Source organism: Thalia democratica, chromosome 3, assembly GCF_965202585.1.
Source record: "Thalia democratica chromosome 3, ktThaDemo2.hap1.1, whole genome shotgun sequence".
Classification (NCBI taxonomy): Eukaryota; Metazoa; Chordata; class Thaliacea; order Salpida; family Salpidae; genus Thalia; species Thalia democratica.
Window position 1 is genome coordinate 50,343,804 of NC_139167.1, and position 19,089 is coordinate 50,362,892.

The 19,089-nt window shown below is 27.5% G+C and overlaps 2 protein-coding genes across 2 annotated transcripts; both read left to right on the forward strand.

Moving 5' to 3' along the window:
* Positions 1 to 11,923: 11,923 nt before the first annotated feature.
* On the forward strand, positions 11,924 to 13,170 carry LOC145831838 (uncharacterized). Its single transcript, XM_082939180.1, has one exon. The coding sequence runs from the start codon at positions 11,935 to 11,937 to the stop codon at positions 12,907 to 12,909; it is 975 nt and encodes a 324-aa protein (XP_082795306.1). The 5' UTR covers positions 11,924 to 11,934; the 3' UTR covers positions 12,910 to 13,170.
* Positions 13,171 to 13,724: 554 nt separating this feature from the next.
* On the forward strand, positions 13,725 to 18,845 carry LOC145831956 (uncharacterized). Its single transcript, XM_082939314.1, has 3 exons — positions 13,725 to 13,896; positions 14,772 to 14,914; positions 18,482 to 18,845. The coding sequence occupies exons 1-3, from the start codon at positions 13,738 to 13,740 to the stop codon at positions 18,648 to 18,650; spliced, it is 471 nt and encodes a 156-aa protein (XP_082795440.1). The 5' UTR covers positions 13,725 to 13,737; the 3' UTR covers positions 18,651 to 18,845.
* The last annotated feature ends 244 nt before the right edge of the window (positions 18,846 to 19,089 follow it).

Consider the following 19,089-nt stretch of genomic DNA (forward strand, 5'->3'; position numbering starts at 1 on the left):
ATTTAATTTTTATCTACTGATAAATATAATAAATATCTTATCTTAAACTAATATGAACTAATTATTAATTTTTTTTTGAACTTATTTGGTTTTAATAAAATAAATGTTTCACAAAATTAAAATTTTCATTTATTTGACGATAAAGTTTTGATATAGTAAAAATGTCAAACGTAGTTGAAATGTCACTGGTAGTTACTGTTACAGTTTTCTAACTTTGCTTTAAAGAGCTTGTCTTCGTCTCTGATAATACCTGTAAAAAATTTTTAAATGTTTAGTTTTAAATAAGTATCTCAAACCAACTATAAAAAGATAATTTCTAATTTGCGTACCTTACGCGGGTGCGTACCTCTCAAAGTTCTTACCTTACGACGTCTTTACTTTTTGAAATTTGGACCTGTTAGCAAAAGTATGTTGAATATCTTTAAAATTAGGAAAAAGTTCCTTCAAATAATGTTGAAAAGCGTGTGCCCCGATTCGTAAGCATAACCTAAGATTTTTTTTGTGTAAGAATAACTAATGATGTTATTTCGGTTTTCTACAAAATAATCGACGCACATTATTCAACAATATTTACAGGAACTTTTAGTCAATTTTACATTGATATTCTACTTATATTTGCAACAAGGTCCAAATTTCAAGGAGATACTTTTTAAAAAGTCAAGACATCGATAAGGTACGCCTATAAGAAGTACGCAACCGCATAAAGCACGCTCTAAATTTTTATTTTTTACCAGGTACAAAACAGTGCACCCAATTTATCTTTGATAACTAATGTGTTTTTAGAAACTTTATTAGATATTTATAACTATAAATATTTACAGATCACGGAAAGAAATCAAAGTTTACAAAGCAAAAGAAAATGTTGTAATTTCTGGTGACATTCCAACTTCGATTGACTTTTCAAAAGTTTATTGTGACATAAATAAAAATAATACGATCACTTGTTTTTATTTTAAACTAAACTTTAGATATATAATATTATTTATTTTTATAACTTAAAAAGTATTAACAATCTACTCTTTATAAATAAATATAACTAAAAAAATAAACTCATGCTCTGTTAAAAATTAGTCTGTTCTCCTTTTCAAATTCAATCTAATGGTTTTTATGTCTAAAAGTAGATGCAAGCACAGTACTTGGGTTTAGTAAAAACAAATAATATATAATTAAGTTGATTTTTTATTTCTACAAACACACTGACGCACAGTATTTACGCATTATAAAAAAGTAAAACTATGAGTAACTTGTATTTTTACTGCTACAAATACCCTGACGCACAGTATTTATCCCTTATAAAACTATGGTTAAGTTGTTTTTTTATTCTACAAACACACTGACGCACAGTATTTATGACAAATAAAACAGTAAAACTTTATTTAAGTTGTTTTTTTATTCTTCAAACACACTGACGCACAGTACTCATCCCTTATAAAGGAGTGAAACTATGATTAAGTTGTTTTTTTTTTTCTACAAATACACTGACGCACAGTATTTACGCCTTATAAAAGAGTAAAACTATGATTAACTTGTATTTTTATTGCTATAAATACACTGACGCACAGTATTCATCCCTTATAAAAGAGTGAAACTATGGTTAAGTTGTTTTTTTTATTCTACAAACACACTGACGCACAGTATTTACGCCTTATAAAAAAGTAAAACTATGAGTAACTTGAATTTTTATTGCTACAAACACACTGACGCACAGTATTTACGCCTTATAAAAAAGTAAAATTATGATTAACTTGTATTTTTATTGCTACAAATACCTTGACGCACAGTATTTATCCCTTTTAAAACTATAGTTAAGTTGTTTTTTTATTCTACAAACACACTGACGCACAGTATTTATGACAAATAAAACTGTAAAACTTTATTGAAGTTGTTTTTTTATTCTACAAACACACTGACGCACAGTATTTATGACTTATAAAACAGTTAACCAAGAGATTTAAAACCATCAAAACTTTACAGACTAAAGAAGTTTTTAAAAACACTTGACTAAAAAAAATGAAAAATTTGTAACATCATTAATGGAGGTTAGCAATGAAAAACTTTAATTACTTTACTTACATTTACAACTTGAATTAACGAAATTATGAACATTTGAACTTTTAAATAAAAGATTTCAATTCTAGATGCAACTTATTTTAGCTATAATTTCAAAACTATTAAATACTTCACATTAGTTTACAAAATACACCAAAACAATACAAGTTTTACAGACTAACTAAATAACGAAAATGTTATAAAAGTATTATGGGGTGTTCATATACCTAGAATAAGGGAATGATTTTCCAGCTTCAACCATTAAATGGTGAAGCGTGTTAACTGGATATTTTTTTAAGAATCTATATCTGTATAGATGCTGCTCAACCTTCTTACTAACCCCTCTCCTCTTGATTACTTCCTTCATGTCACCCCAGTGCCGTTCAATGGTTTGGGTGTGTACCCACGGGTTGTCGAAGTTAACAAACCCTATTTTATGGTTAACTGTGTGATGTTCATATTTCATCAGTTCACCATTGCTGTCTACCAATCTTTCTATGTCGTTGTAAGACGACCATTCGTCGGACATTATAATGCTCCCCGGTCTTATGTGCTGAATTATGAGGGGCTCAAGGGTAGTCATTCTTCTGTTTCCTTCGAGGCCTAGAGCGACAGCAAAAAACTTTTTGCTTTGCTGCTCTATGCCTCCGAAGATCCAGTTGGATGATTTTTTCCTGTTTCTCCCCTGTCCTTGTTTTACAGTACAGAAGTGGGATTCATCTATCTCCACTACCACTCCAGGTCCGCCAATAATATCTTGTTCAACTGCATCCTGACAAACCTATTGATGTATTTGTACATCAGTTTTAGTATATGAAAATTTTCTGTACTACATTAAAAAACATTTCAAGTAAGTATTATCGTTAAAAAAAGGAAACTAACAAATTAAAGCTTCATAGACTCCTTTAATTGTAAGCTAGAATTTCTATACAACTAACCTGGCATAGGAATTTGAACCAGGTGTTCGCTGAGTTTTCAGATATTCCGATTTCTTTGGCTACGTTGCATGCTTTTGACTCACGTTTAGTAAATTCATAACAAAAATCTACAATTTGTCTGTAGGTCATTCTCAGTCCTTTAAAAATAGATTACTTTCAAATATATAGTAGTTTAGAAAAATATCTTTTTGTTTTTCTTTCTAACCAAGACTTGAAATAAAACAAAGAAAAATATCATTTTCAAGATTTAAGTTGAGCTTCTTTAAAATTGTTTACAATTATTATAGCTTACTTTCAACGAAGGTGCCTCTTCTTTCAGAAATCTTAAAGTTACAGCGGTTTAGGCGAGAACCTTTATCGCAGCGAAATACTCCACTTTTCTTTTCATATCTTAAGAGATTGAGTAGATGAATAATACAATTTTCAATGAAATGTATTTTAAGTTTTATAGTTTTATCATATATTAGATTATTCTAACCTGCAAACTTGACCACACTTAGGACATAAAACTGATTTTGGAATTATCCCATGATTTTGCATTTGTAGAATAAAAAAAAAACAACTTAACCATAGTTTCACTCCTTTATAAGGGATGAATACTGTGCGTCAGTGTATTTGTAGAATAAAAATACAAGTTAATCATAGTTTTACTGTTTTATAAGGCATAAATACTGTGCGTCAGTGTGTTTGTAGAATAAAAAAACAACTTCAAAAAAGTTTTACAGTTTTATTTGTCATAAATACTGTGCGTCAGTGTGTTTGTAGAATAAAAAACAACTTCAAAAAAGTTTTACAGTTTTATTTGTCATAAATACTGTGCGTCAGTGTGTTTGTAGAATAAAAAAACAACTTAACCATAGTTTTATAAGGGATAAATACTGTGCGTCAGGGTATTTGTAGCAGTAAAAATACAAGTTACTCATAGTTTTACTTTTTTATAATGCGTAAATACTGTGCGTCAGTGTGTTTGTAGAAATAAAAAATCAACTTAATTATATATTATTTGTTTTTACTAAACCCAAGTACTGTGCTTGCATCTACTTTTAGACATAAAAACCATTAGATTGAATTTGAAAAGGAGAACAGACTAATTTTTAACAGAGCATGAGTTTATTTTTTTAGTTATATTTATTTATAAAGAGTAGATTGTTAATACCTTTTAAGTTATAAAAATAAATAATATTATATATCTAAAGTTTAGTTTAAAATAAAAACAAGTGATCGTATTATTTTTATTTATGTCACAATAAACTTTTGAAAAGTCAATCGAAGTTGGAATGTCACCAGAAATTACAACATTTTCTTTTGCTTTGTAAACTTTGATTTCTTTCCGTGATCTGTAAATATTTATAGTTATAAATATCTAATAAAGTTTCTAAAAACACATTAGTTATCAAAGATAAATTGGGTGCACTGTTTTGTACCTGGTAATAAATAAAAATTTAGAGCGTGCTTTATGCGGTTGCGTACTTCTTATAGGCGTACCTTATCGATGTCTTGACTTTTTAAAAAGTATCTCCTTGAAATTTGGACCTTGTTGCAAATATAAGTAGAATATCAATGTAAAATTGACTAAAAGTTCCTGTAAATATTGTTGAATAATGTGCGTCATTATTTTGTAGAAAACCGTTATTTCAGTTGCTAACATTTTGTTGAGTTAGCAGCATAAATATGTAGTATATAAATTTATTCTAAATTACTATCATCTTATAAAGATTTTTATGGTAGTAAAAGAACAACTTGAAAGTTAAACAACATATTTTTTATATATGCAGACCACTAGGTTTACATCTTGTAACCTTCAACTCAGAGAACTTTCAAAGCAATCATCATGCCACACATTATTTTAGTCAAAATGACAGCTATAAAAATAAATTTGAAATGTTACTATGATGAAAATTAAGAAGCTTACACGGTTGCCACATACTAAGACATTATGATTTATCTTAAAAATCAAGTTGACTTATTATAGTTTTGATTTTTATATAAGAATCTCAGGAAAGTTTTTCAAAGTCTCAGGCCAGTTTTTTTCTAGATTTTAAAGGAGCTTTAGTTGATATATTTTTATGATTTTATAACCAATTTTGTTGAAGAAATTGGTTTTTATGCATCCTATAAAATTTTTAATTTTTCTGAAGGATAAAAAAAAAAAAGGATGACTCAGAACAGTTTAAGGTCACTCAGAACTCTTTTTTACTCAAAGAGTTGCAACCCTTAGTTTAGCCCTGGTTGTTAAGATTAAAAACTTATATAAATTATAAAAATATAACTATAATTATTGGTTAAAATGAGAATTTACAGTAATGTTAAATGTCATTAACTCAATAAATTGATAATATTTGAAATAAAATCATCAGTTCATAATGAACAAATAAGAGTGAGAAGTTGAAATGGTGAAAAGTATTTTTTTAAATGTCTATATAATAATAAAGAAAAACAAAAAGTTAAATAAAAGTGTGTGGGAATCTTTTGTAATGTAGACTGTATTTTATTCAGTGTTAAAATTTATTTTTGCTTTTTGTTATGATTGTTTTTTCTTGGTTACCACACGCACAAGACATTAAAAAAAGATTGAATCTCAGGCTAGTTTTAAATAAAACAAATAATGACTCAGGCATGTTTTTTTTACAAAACTAGGACAAATTTTAAGAATTCTATGATTCTCAGGCTATATTTTTCTAGATTTTTATGCATTTTAGTTGATTTAGTTTCTTTATTGTTTTTGTTAAAATTTCATAACCAGTTTTGTTTAAGATCATAATAAGTTTTATTTTAGTATTTAAGGATTTTAAAAAACTTAAGATCACTCAGGAAAGCTTTAGTTACTCAAGAAATTTTTTTGACTCAAAGAGTGGCAACTTTTTCCAAGTCAAGATCTTTATGGTAAAACTTTTATATGCCCATGAAAATTAATTTAGATAGGTGATGTGTACTTCAATAACCAAAAATTAATTCTTTACACCAGGTCCATTGAGCATGTTAAGTTTATATTTTTCTTTTATACTTTTCATATAAATAGATCGATTGTTTTTTTTTTGTTTAATAAACTCTATTAAAAAGATATTTTTAGTAAAGTTAGTGAAAATAATTAAAAGTTTTTTTTGTATTTAAGAGTAGTTAAAATTAAATATTTTGATACTTTTAAAAGTTTAAACAAAAGTCATGGAACATCTGGAAATTTCTACCAATTATTCTTGACTTGTATAAACACAGTTTGTATATCTGACAATTTTATTTATCTCAAGTGTTTCAGTAAAATACGCATGTATTTGAAGCAGCCAAGTGTTTTGCCACTATTAGTGCTAATCTTTGTCAAAATTTAGAAGCCTTTCAAGCCAATAGATACTATTTAAAATTTGACTAAATTTAAAGTAGTTATCAAGATATAAAAGACAAAAGTTAGTGTATTCAATACAGAGTTGCTCACACAATCAGGCTACTTTAAAAAAGCTCTGACTATTTTGAACTTTTAAAAAATCCAGAGAGTTTGATCTTTCTTTTATAAAACCTGGTTAGTTTTGATATTTTATCGGGTTAGTTTTCATGACCTAAGTTTTATTTTGTTATTTTTTTGTGTTGTTATTTTGGTGTTTTAAGTAAAGTCACCCCTACAACCCCCAAATGCTGCTCACCAAGCCAGCAGAAGGAACTGGTTACCGACCAAAGGTAGTGGTTAGGGGTAATAGCAGTAGGAAAAAATAATAACAAATAAAAAGCAAAATAAAATAAACCTGTGCATAATAAACAATCAGTATTAAAATGATGCTGTACAAAAGTGTCCCTTTATGTATATCTTACACCTACCCAAGTCCAACTGAAAATTTTTTTTAGAAAGACTCATGCTGCTTATGATATTTTCCTAGGTCTCAGCATAGTTTTTCTTACTTTATATCTCTTATTTATTTTGAAAATCAGGTTTTTATTATTTTGGTAATTGTAAGCAGAGTTCCTAATTCCCTAGATTTTTGCATTTTTTTATTAAAAAGTTTAGCTAACTTCTATTTTAAACAGAAATAAGAAACCTGTCTAAAAAAATATTGACATTGTTTTTTTTTGCTGTAAATTAAGATTTCTTAAAAAGATGAATCATATCAAATTTGATATATGTATGTTCTTAGGTAACACACGCTCACAACATTACTAAGACTATTTTCTTTTCTTTTTTAAACTCTGGATTGTTTGACTTTTTTGTAAACTCATGCAAATTCAGATATTGTTCCTTTATCTCAGACTAAGTAAGAGCAGTTTTTTTTTTGTTTTAAAATTTTAATTTTTTTAATTTGGTTTTAATGGAATTTTCTAAATATTGCAAGGAACATTTCCTGAAATTTTGAGGTAATTATCTCAAAAACCGTAGGAGGATATAGATTTTTAGTGATTTCTAGCTATTTGCCGTTTTGTTTTGCACCTCCCATAAGGAACTTGTTGTTGCCTCAGACTTTGACCGGCTATAAAGCCTTTTTTAGTTTTAAAAATCTTAAAAAGGCATCTTGTAGCTTAGTAAAAATAATATAAAATAAGATCAAGTTGTGAAAAAAGTGTTTTTCCCCCCTATGCCATTAAAGTATTTGTTTTTTATTTTGGTGTGTAATAATCTAGTACAAATTATGTTGTATAATCTGATACAAATAAGTTCTTGACTCTTTATTTTTAAATTTTCTCATAAACTCAGACTACCTTGACGTAATTTAGGTTAGTTTTTTTGTCATTCATGCTGGGGTTTTAGCTTTAAGCAGTAGTAAACCTTTATCCTGTAAAAATTTGTATCTCAATTGAAGTTAGCACAGTAACCTCTCGCAAATTTGTACATTGTGTCCACAGAGCAAAAATGCGTTACTAACGAGAAGTAGCAAATATACCTATTGTATTGGCTGTTTTCTTATAAACTATTTGATTAGATACACTTCTAGCACTTTCCCACTTTTTTTTACCAAAATAGTTTTCATTCAAATTGTACATATTAGTCAAAAGCTTTTTTATAAAAATTATTTATGTTTAAAGTATTTGTTTACATTCTTCCTTGCCCACTTAAGATTAAAGTTTTCAAACATAGTCTTTTTCTAATACCACAAAAAGCAAGTTTAACATTAGGTGGGCAAAGAACAAACTAGCTAAAAATAAAATATTTATTTAGTTAAAATTAAATTTTATGCCTTAAGTATTGTGATTTGTTGAGCATTGTACCTTATTTGATTTGAATTTAATAATTGGAACCAAGACACCAAAAATATATATAGCAAATTGATAGAGTTCTAAAGGTTCCTTATGGAAGGCACAAACTAAAATGCAAAAATCTTGACTCTATCTCCTCCTATAATTTTCAAAATATTTGCCTCAGATTTTCTTGTAATTTTCCTTACATTATTTTTGCTAAAAAACTACTTATATATAATTTATTTGTATTTTTTGATAATTCTAAAATGCATAACTAAACAAGTTTATAGATTCGGGGGAGGTGACTGTACTATTTAGTTTGACAGTTTAGTACAGGGTTTCCCAAAGTGGGCGATATCGCCCCCCTGGGGGCGATTTTAGTATTTTGGGGGGCAATAATTAGTAAGGGGGCGAAAGGGTGGGCGATAACTAGTAAGGGGGCGAAAAGGGGGCAATTTTAAAATTTTGGGTTGTCATAAAATTTTTACTTTTTATTTTGCTATTTTAATAATTTTAGCTTGCTATTAAATATTTGACCCTGTGGTAAAACTTAAACAAAAACGTTTATTGTGTTTATGTAAAATATAGAGAAAAAATCAAGTATTTATGACTCCTACTTTCAAGTTAGTTACATATTTTCAATTATATATTTTCTTATTTAACACTTACATAGGTCATAGACGATCGGAATTCTTTTCACTATTTTTTAACCTTACATCCATGTTATTTAGAATCATAAATGGTTTGTAAAAATCTATTTTTTCTAAATTATCTATCACCTCATGATATTTCCGATTGTTTTTTTTAAAGTCATAAAGTTAGACTAAGAAATAAAACTATACAGGGTTGCGAACTTACCTAGAAAAACCTGGAATTTGACAATTTAGGAAAACTTTTTTTTTTTAATCTGGAATTTTAACAATTTCAACATATTAAGTAGTAAAATTTCGATTTGACACAAAAAAGCTATCATATAGATAAAAATATGGATCCCTTCGTGGCATATCTTTTTAAAGTAAACGACTCACAGGAAACCTTCTCCGACTTACAAACTGACCTTGAACAAAAAGTAATTTTTTTCCAAAGAACAAAATGAAAGCTTTTAGACTCAACAAAAACTAAGGCAAAAGTATCCAATAATTTGAGAGGAATTTAGATTGTTGTGTTTAATTTTTCCTTCTAGCTATGTTGTTGAGAAAGCTTTCAGTTTAGTTATAAACATCTTGAGCAAAATATCTAATCTATATATTTGTAAAGGAGGTGACTTGAGGCTTTATTGACTGATTTAGAATCAGATTAGAAAAACTTGCAAGCATTCATGAACCTCATCCTTCGCATTATATTAGAATTCAGTAGCAGACATTATTTTATGAAAGTTTTTATTTATTTATTTGATCTTTTAAAATACTTCTTGTTTAACCTGGTTTGTATTGTATTTAAGTAGTCTTTTTATATTAAAAATTCTTTTAAGTTTTTTACTCTATAACAGGTTTGCATAATGCCTAATAAATATTAATTACAGTAGACTTCCTCTTGAGTTCGCACTTTTTACCCAGAAAATTGCAAACTTATACTTTCTTAAATTTAACTTAAATAAAGTCTATTACTAACTAAGTATTAATAAAACAAAAAATACACAATTTTTAATAACTTATATAGATCTTTTTTTTTATGAATGTTTGTTTTATGTTTTAGTTGTTTTCATGTTTATTCATAACGGTAACATATTTAAATTTATCATTTTGTAAAAAAAAACTGGTTTAAACTTTTTTATTTTGTTCAAAGTGCGAATTGAAGAGAAAGTCTACTGTATTTATAAAATTGTTTATGTTTTAAATATGTTAATAGCTTTGTTTTGACCTGGTTAATTTTGTAGTTTATATTTGTCGATTTACATTACACTAAAAGTTTTTATAGCATAGTGGTTAAAGTATTTGTTTGAAAGAAATTTATTTGACATATTTTTTTTATTACTTGTTTAATCTGTATAAATAAAAAAAACCTTGATAACCATTGAAGTTTTTTTCAAAAATTATTTTTGGTTTTAAAAGAGTATAGATTTGATGTCTCTATTTGAAGTGATTTCAAATTTTTGATTTAAAAGATTATTAAACTCAAATTTATTTTCTAACTTGATTTATTACTGTTTGAAAATCTATAATATTAAATAATTTTAAACTATAAATACAACTGTTTTTTGTTTTATCTTATTTTTAATATATTAGCAATTAGAATATGTTGTTTATTTTAATAGTTTTTCAACACTAGCTTTTAGTTTTTCATTATTTTCTTCTGGTAAATTATCATAGGCTAATAACTAGAGAAAAAATAAAATTTAACAGTATTAAATAAGCAATCAAAAAGACTGCTACAGTTACAAAAGAAAGTTTTAACACAATTAAAGGAATTTTTTATTTGATTACTTTCTGTTCAAAGAATTAACTGTAAAACATTTGATTTTTTTTTTTAATTTAAATGAAGAAAAAAAATGTTAAAATTAAGGTTTAATTTCCTAAAGGTTATTTTAAGTCAAATGCTATTTAATGGTATTCTACTACAAAACATATAGTTTAAAAAGCTTAGAATTAAATTTTTAACTTTACAACTAACTTGATTATAGTATATCTCAGCATTGAAATTAATAATTTTACTGCATAAACAGAAGCTATTGATAAACCCACTTTTCATGTGAGATAATCAACCAGTCGGTCAAACTTCCTAAAACTGGATCAGCAATAATGTTTTAATATCTATTTCATTATGTTTAAAAAAATCTGTTCATTTTTTTATAGTTTTTTAATCTCTGGTATTTAATTTTAGAATATGCCTATTTATAAAATAGTTTAAGTATTTTGTGCGGCTTAAATAAGTTACCTAGTATTCACTCTGAATGTCCGAAATTCGTTTAATGAGAGATAGTTATAATGTCAGGTTTCAGTTAAGATTTCAGATGGGTAACTTACGGTCCAGATCCAATCAAATTTCGACCCGCCAAGTAACTTGAACTACTTGTGCAAAATAAACAAAACTTAGTTTTTTGATGCTTATGATTTTGAAATACACTTTCAACTTGGTTTTCAGTTACTTTAGTATTTCCTAGATCACAATAATAGTAAATCATTTTTTTACAATTATGCTCGAGTTTTTTAGTTTTCTATATGTAATTTTTTTAAATTATGCAGCTCGCAATTACATTTTTTTAACGAGTTGAAACTAGAAAAGATTTTTTAGTAAATATGAATTGCTGACTACAAAAGTTGTCCACCACTACCCTAAAAATTACATTACTTTCAAAACAATTCATATTTAAACAGGATTGATTATTGATTACCCAAGGCTTTTTATATTTAAGTATTTAGATACACTTTACTGGGCTTAAAGGAAAACAACAGTAACTTATTTTCTCAAGCCCTGTAAACTACTTTGAACACAGCCAAAAGTGCGTGTATAAGAAATACCAGACTAAATTACATTTCGAACACAATTTTTTTGGCTCAAAAGTTTGTACTTAAGAGAAAAACTACTTTTTAAAATCGTGGGGGGCGATTTTTTTTCAAATTTCTGAAAAGGGGGCGATTTAGTAAATGAGTTTGGGAAACCCTGGTTTAGTACTTTGCTGGTATTTCTACTTGTTTTAAGTTTCAATATTACAGCAGAAAATATGTAATTTTTAGATATATTTAGTTAGTATTTTAACATTTAAGTATTAATATCACTATAATTTGTTCAACTATTTTTATAAATAAGTTGACTGAGTTTAAATTGAAAACAGGTAAATTATATATAATTTAAAATGCTTGAGTGTTTGGAGTGCCATAAGAGCTTTACTAGAAAGGAGCATAGAGATTTACACTATTACAGAAATCATGTTGATAAAAAGGATTGGCCTTTTGTATGCAAAGAGTTAATTAATGATGTCGAATGTGGTAGAAGATGTCCTACAAAGTTAGTGTTAAACCGCCATATTAAAGAAGTTCATCCCGTTAATGTCATATATTGCCCTTATAAAAACTGCCAGTCTACTTGTAAAAGTGAGAATGCTTTAAATGCTCACATAAAAGAATTCCATGTAAATGGAAATGACTCCAAAAAGCAATATATGTGCTTAGTTGATAATTGCAATGCTTATTTTAGCAAAAAACATAAACTCAAAGAACATTCTTTTGTGCACACTGGTGTCAAACCATTTGAATGCCCACATGAAGGTTGCAATAGAAGTTTTATGACAAAAGCTCAAGAAAACAGACATGTAAATCAAAGACATGGTGTAAAACAGCAGCAGCACAAATGTGATGAGTGTGAGGAATCTTTTTCATATATGAATGAACTTACCAAGCACAAAAAACAAGCGCACAAAAAAACATTCGCTTGTTCGGTTTGCAATAAAGTTTTCAAATCTAATGTTATTTTGAAAAATCATATGAAGGTTCACCTTGAAACTAGGAAGGATTTTAAGTGTGATAGTTGTGAAAAATCCTTTACAACAAAATATAATCTAGATAAACACATAAAAATTAAGCATTATAAAGTTAAAGAGTTTGCCTGCTTTGTTTGTTCTAAGTCCTATGCTCACAAAAAAAGTTTAGATAAACATATGGTAGAGCACGAGCCAGGTTACATAAAACCACCCAAGGTCCCAAGAAAAAACAGAAAACCTTATAAAAAGAAGCCCAAAGTAATAAATAAAGAGCACATTTTGTATATGTTAAGTGGATTAAAAACTACTGAAATTGTTAACAAACCTTTAATTTGTTCTCCATTACCATAGTTTTATTATTTGTACTAATTGATATTGAATATTTGAATGAATTTAAGTTAATTTTAATATTAGATTACTAATTTTGAAATTTTTATATTTAGAAAGTTTTTAATTCTTGCAATGTAATTGTCACTAAAGTTATAATATTCTACATAGTTAGTATTTAATTTATTATTGAAACATAGTCTGAACTGATGAAAATATCTAATAGTTGAGTGTGTTATTTTCCATACCATGCTTAAATTTATTTAAAAAAATTATGGTCAAATTATATAGTTCTGTACCATATTTTTATATCAGACATTTTGTATATCAGATTTTTTGTAAATCTTTTTCAAAAATTATAAATAAATGTAAGCTAAAGATTTTATAAAAACTTATAATAATAATAAATATTTTATATTAGTAGAGCTTTAGTAAGTCAGCTTTTGTTATTAACTGATTGAACTTGACTTTTGAAAGTCAATCTACTTAATAATTTACATTGTATAGTGGTCCTGACATATTTTAAATAGACTATTTAGTATAGAAAAGTAAATATTTAAAAAAAATTATGTAGATGTATATTTTTATAAGTATTTTATTACAAAAAAATTTTATTTTTCAACTGTATTTTACTTTTAAATTTTTTTAAAGTGCATTTACTTTTTTTTAAATAAAACTACATATTTAATATTTTGTTAGTAAATAATTTTTCTGTAATTTTTAAGTTTGATTTTTATTTTGTTAACTGCTTAGAATTAACTTCATTGGTATTTAGCTATGGTGTAGCTTGAGTATATATGTATGTTTTTAAATTGTTAGATAAAATTGTTTTTAGATAGCTTAACTTTCAAAATGCTTTCACAAATTACCAGGAATATCAGAAAAGTCAACTTTACCCAAGTTGCATCTACTTTTAACAAAACTTCATACAGAAACCAATCTGATTTCGCTCTAAATGAAGAGTTTGCTAATGCTATTAAAGATTTCAAAAATGAAATGTACATCAATAAGGTTCTTCTTTGCTTTATTGATTTAAACCTTGAAACTTTTACATATTACTACTATAAGTGTTGCATGTAATTTACCAGATTAAAAAGCCCATTTATTTAAGTTTTATGTATGAGCTAATTTTAGTTTGAACTTATATACTTTATTTACAAGATTTTACGGTTATTTACAAGTATTAAGGGCTCGAGGGGTAAGACTTTTATTTACAAAATTTACCATTAGTTCTTATATTAAAGCTAAAAGAAATATCTATGAGTCAATTTTCATAGAATATAAAAATTCAAATAAGTTTTGAAATGTAGAAATGTTTGTAAAACGTTCTGATACAAACATATGGACCCAATTTTTTTAATCTAAGTTTACTCGGAAATTTTTAAGTCTCTAAAACTCTATCTCCTCCTTGATTTTTTGAGCTATAGACCTCAAATTTTCAGGAAACATTCTTTAAATAGTTTTTAAGATATTGAATGTTAGATTTTTTTTTATTAAAAAAAATAAAGATGTTAAATAAAAAATAAACAAAAAAAAGTGCTTTTTTTGTAATTTTTTTTTAAATAAAAAAATTCTTGCTTTTAAAAGATTTAACTATTAGTAGTTGACTTTGTGAAAGTTTGAAGAATTATAATCTAAAATGAAGAAGATATGTTTTTATTGAATAGTCTTTTTTCGCGTCTTTGGTTGGCGCCTGCCATTATGAACCTATTTAGCTCACTGTTTTTGATCGTTTATATCTCAAAATTTACTTTAAATTTCGTTTAGCGGTTAGAAACTTCTAGTAGCTATGATAGAACCCTAAAAAATAATATCAACTTTTTAAGAACAAAGTAGACCCTGTATGCCCTTAATTACATTTTTTTTAACACTTATGAAATTCTAAGGTGACATTGTGCGGAAGAGTGTGTTGGGATCCCAGAGAGTTGAAAAGAAAAGACACTTCAGAGGTGTTTGGGGCGCAGTTCGGTCTTGTCACCAAAAAGCTCTTGAAGAATCAGGAAGGTGATGAATACATAAAAACAAACAGGTTCGTCTTACTCTTCTTTTTTTTGTAACTAATAACTAGTGATGTACCGGACCCACAATATCGGGTCCGGCCGGACCCGGATCCGGACTTTTTTTTCAAATTAGAATCCAGCCGGAACCGGATCCAGACTTTTTTTTAAAATTAGAATCCGGCCGGATCCGGACTTTTTTTTCAAATTAGAGTCCGGCCGGAACCGGATCCGGACTTTTTTTTTAAATTAGAATCCGGCCGGATCCGGATATCAGACAAAAATGGCAATATCCGGCCGGACCCGGATAGTGAGTCCCGTACATCACTAGAATAAACTAGCCTGAGTCAGAACGAGTTTTTTTAAAACTGAAAAAAAAAAGAACTTTAATCTAATAATAAGTAGAACAGCTAGCCACAAGGTTTACAAATTTAGGTGTTATTTACAATTGAAAATCTGAAATCAAGTTCTTGACAAAATACACTAGAAAATTACAATATATTGAAAACTAGATCAGCTCAAACTCATTCAAAATCTAAAAGAAAACTAGCCTGAGTTTTTATAAAAAACTAAACTAGCCTGAGGCAGTCCAAGATTTTCTAAAATTCTTAAAAATTTTCAAACTAGCAGGGTTGCCACTGTTCAAGTCAATAAATCTAGCTAAAGTGAGTATAAACAAGCCTGACTCAGAATAAGTTTTTAAAAACTGAAAAAAATTGCTTTAATCTAATAATCAGTAGAATAGCTAGCAAAGGTTGACAATTTGTTAGTAAATTTATGGACTGATTGTGGTACACTTAACTTGTTAGTACTACCCATCATAATTAAATCCTACCTTATTTAATTAATATCTAACAAATACTAAATTCTGACTGAGACTACTTTCTATAATCAGACACGACAGTTTTGAGTGATGAATATTTTATATAAAGCACAACAAGAAATACTAGCATATACAAAATTATTAATTATTTTGGTAACACTTTGAAAACTGGAAGTTATTTAAATCTATATCAAAAGACTTAAAAAAAACTAAAAATTAAATAAAACTTTTAGTAAACAAGAAACAGTAAGATTTTTAATAAACTTTTAAACTATAAACCTGGCTTAAATATTTAAACAATTAAACACCTGCTGAAATATTCACTTTTAAAACAAAACACTACTTACAATAAGCATTCACAAAAACGTTCAAGATATTTTGTTGCTTCAAGCTACACACCAAACTAACTAACTGCTTATATATAAACTGCCTGTCATGTTCTGATGTTTTGTTGCATCAGTATTTAGTTTGAAACATTTCGTCATATGACTCTCATTGGCTCGTACATTCAACCGTATTAACTCTAAATTTTCTCTCAGCTCAACTTTAAATAATAAATAATGCAAGTATTCATTCCAAAGTTTTCAATTTTACAGCATAAATAAAGAGTTGCATTTCATGAAATGTTTATTTCATAGTTTAAATGTAAACAAATGTAAATTAGTCAGGTGTACAAAATGAGCGAATCACGGTAGGTGTTTAATTTTAACAGACGAAAATGACTCTTATTAATTTACACAGGGTTTGTTTTTGAAAAAATACTTTTCAGTATGCTCTTTTTTACTAACTAGATCCGGGTCCGGCCGGATCTCTGTTAGGATCCGGCCGGACCCGGGTCCGGACTTTTTTTTCAAATTAGAATCTGGCCGGAACCGGACCCGGACTTTTTTTTCAAATTAGAATCCGGCCGGAACCGGATCCGGACTTTTTTTTCAAGTTAGAATCCGGCCGGATCCGGATATCAGACAAAAATGGCAATATCCGGCCGGACCCGGATAGTGAGTCCGGTACATCACTACTAATAACTAACATCAATATAGCTTGAACGAATTTGCAGCTCTTCAACATTCTCAAAATATAGCTTTTAATTGTATCTTTAATTTTGATTAGATTATTCGATGAAAAATCGTTTAAAACAAAGAAACTGAAAGCTATTTTTAAGGGAGATGAAGCCCGCAGAATAGTTCAAGTTACTTCTCTAGTATTGTACTTATGTAGTCAGAAGGTATTTATGGGTTAAATTTTTCAGTTCTGTTTCTGCTTTATCTTTACATTAGGTTTCAACTCATAGACACAAGTATCAACGAAATCAATTGGTATCATTTTAGAATTCTTTAATGTAAATTGTAATAAAAATATTTTGGAATCTAGTTTTTGTTAAACTTTCCTAATTTTTAAAGTTTATTTCAAAAACCCTCGGTTATATTTTAACTAAAAAAAGTTATGATATTGTAATTTGATTTAAATTAACCAATAGAAATTTCTCAACTTATGTAGCTATAAGGAGACGAATAAGATTTGATTTTTGTAGATTATTAAAAACAAAACAATATTTCACTCTTATAGTAAGCTATAAATAACAGAATTTAAGTTCTCTTGAACTAACTTTTTTTTTTAACTCTTTTTATTCCATTTATATGTTCAAAGTCTTTGTTCAGAATTATTTAACTACTCACAGGGTTCCCACTTCCCTATAAATCCCTAGAAATTTTCAATATTCTGAAAAATCTCTAGAAATCCCAATAAATAACGTTTTTTTTTTGCTTAGTTATTGAAATTTGAAAGCTAAAAAAGTGACACCGCGTAGTAAAAAACACTTTAAAAAAGTGTAGTTATTTTTGATATCAAAATCTTTGCAATCTCAGTAAAAAACTGTGACTCCGTGGTGCCACCTACTGATAAAAATTTTCCTTATTTATATTAAATACAATTTATCTAAAGTTTGCTAACTTAATTAAAATTAGAATTCAAAAACCCTCGAACTTTGTAAATTTCTTATAAAGACTGTGCTTATAAACGATTAATGACATATTTTACTTTTTGTACCTTATAAATATATTCGTAACGTTCAAAATTCATTGTTTTATATTGATAATTTCCCTATGAACTTACTATATTCAATGGATTTTCCTAAAAAAAATTATTTTAGTGGAACCCTGTACTAAAGATTTTCTATAGTTTACTAAAGGAGTGAAACATTGCACTGTTTTTAATAATCTGCAAAATAAATTCTAAAAAAAATAAGATTACAACCTACAAAAATTAAAGTAGTTGAATTATGTTTTTGATATGAATATTTTTTTACACATTTTAGAAACAAACAATTTAATTGAGTCTTAGCTAAAAAGTAAAGAAATAAATAATCATTTAAATATACATTTTTTTCAATGTTTCTAATATTTTAGATAAAAAACAATACTGTTAAGTTAATGCTGTTTTAATAAATGTATTAAAGTGGGATGAAATGATCTTTTCAATCTAATAAATTATCCCGTATATAATCCATCAACTTGGTATGTTCTTTAATCAGCTTCTTTACTGTTAGTAAAATAGCTGATCAAGATAAGATTATGCTAATAGCATAATTATAGATATCTCGTTTCATTTGAATTTATGAATGTTTTGTTAATTGGGTAGCAGACACTCAGGATAACTCGGACTAGTTTTTTTTTGAAATATGTATTCAGTCTATTTTGAACTTTTTCAGAAAACTCTGGCTGGTTTTTATGATTTTTTTTTTCTAATAATACGTTACCACTAAGCTAATAACCAACAGGCACTTGATCAAATGCTTCCGCAAGGGAAACATGACTGACACGATATCGCAGTTGAGCGAGAACCAGCGCGTGTACGTGGAAGGAGAAGTTCACCAGAACTCGTACGAGAGCGAGATGGGCAGGCAGTACAGAACCGAAATAATCGCCTCGGACGTGAAAGTTTTCTAAAGAGTCGTCTCTGTCATGTGCGCGTGTTCTTTGTGAGCGGAAAATTATTCACAGTATTTGATCAGACTTGATATTTAATGATGTTCAAGTAATTAGTTAAATTGTATTAGTCACTATTCTTTAGCAAATCTTAATAAACCAAAAATGTTTTGACCGCTGCAGTTTATGTTGTCTCAAAAATAAACTTTTTTACGATCATAATTATGTGTACAATGTACATGGTTTGTTAAATTTTATTATCATAAAAAAGTAGTTTTATAAAAAGTTTTTCTCAGTACTAAATAAAAATTAAAAACAATAGTCGTTAAAGTTTAAATTTCAAAAAAGTTACTAAAAAAAGTTTAGAGTTAAAGTTAAGAATTTTAATGCATAAAATAATATGCTTCACCAAATACTTCTTGTAGCATTTGAACTGAAAACAAAACTCAAAATGTTTAGA

Coding starts and splice junctions, on each gene's coding strand:
- LOC145831838 (XM_082939180.1), top strand. CDS start 11,935: ATGCTTGAGTGTTTGGAGTGCCATAAGAGCTTTACTAGAAAGGAGCAT.
- LOC145831956 (XM_082939314.1), top strand. CDS start 13,738: ATGCTTTCACAAATTACCAGGAATATCAGAAAAGTCAACTTTACCCAA. Junction 13,897..14,771: donor ATGAAATGTACATCAATAAG/GTTCTTCTTTGC, acceptor TGAAATTCTAAG/GTGACATTGTGCGGAAGAGT. Junction 14,915..18,481: donor GAATACATAAAAACAAACAG/GTTCGTCTTACT, acceptor AATAACCAACAG/GCACTTGATCAAATGCTTCC.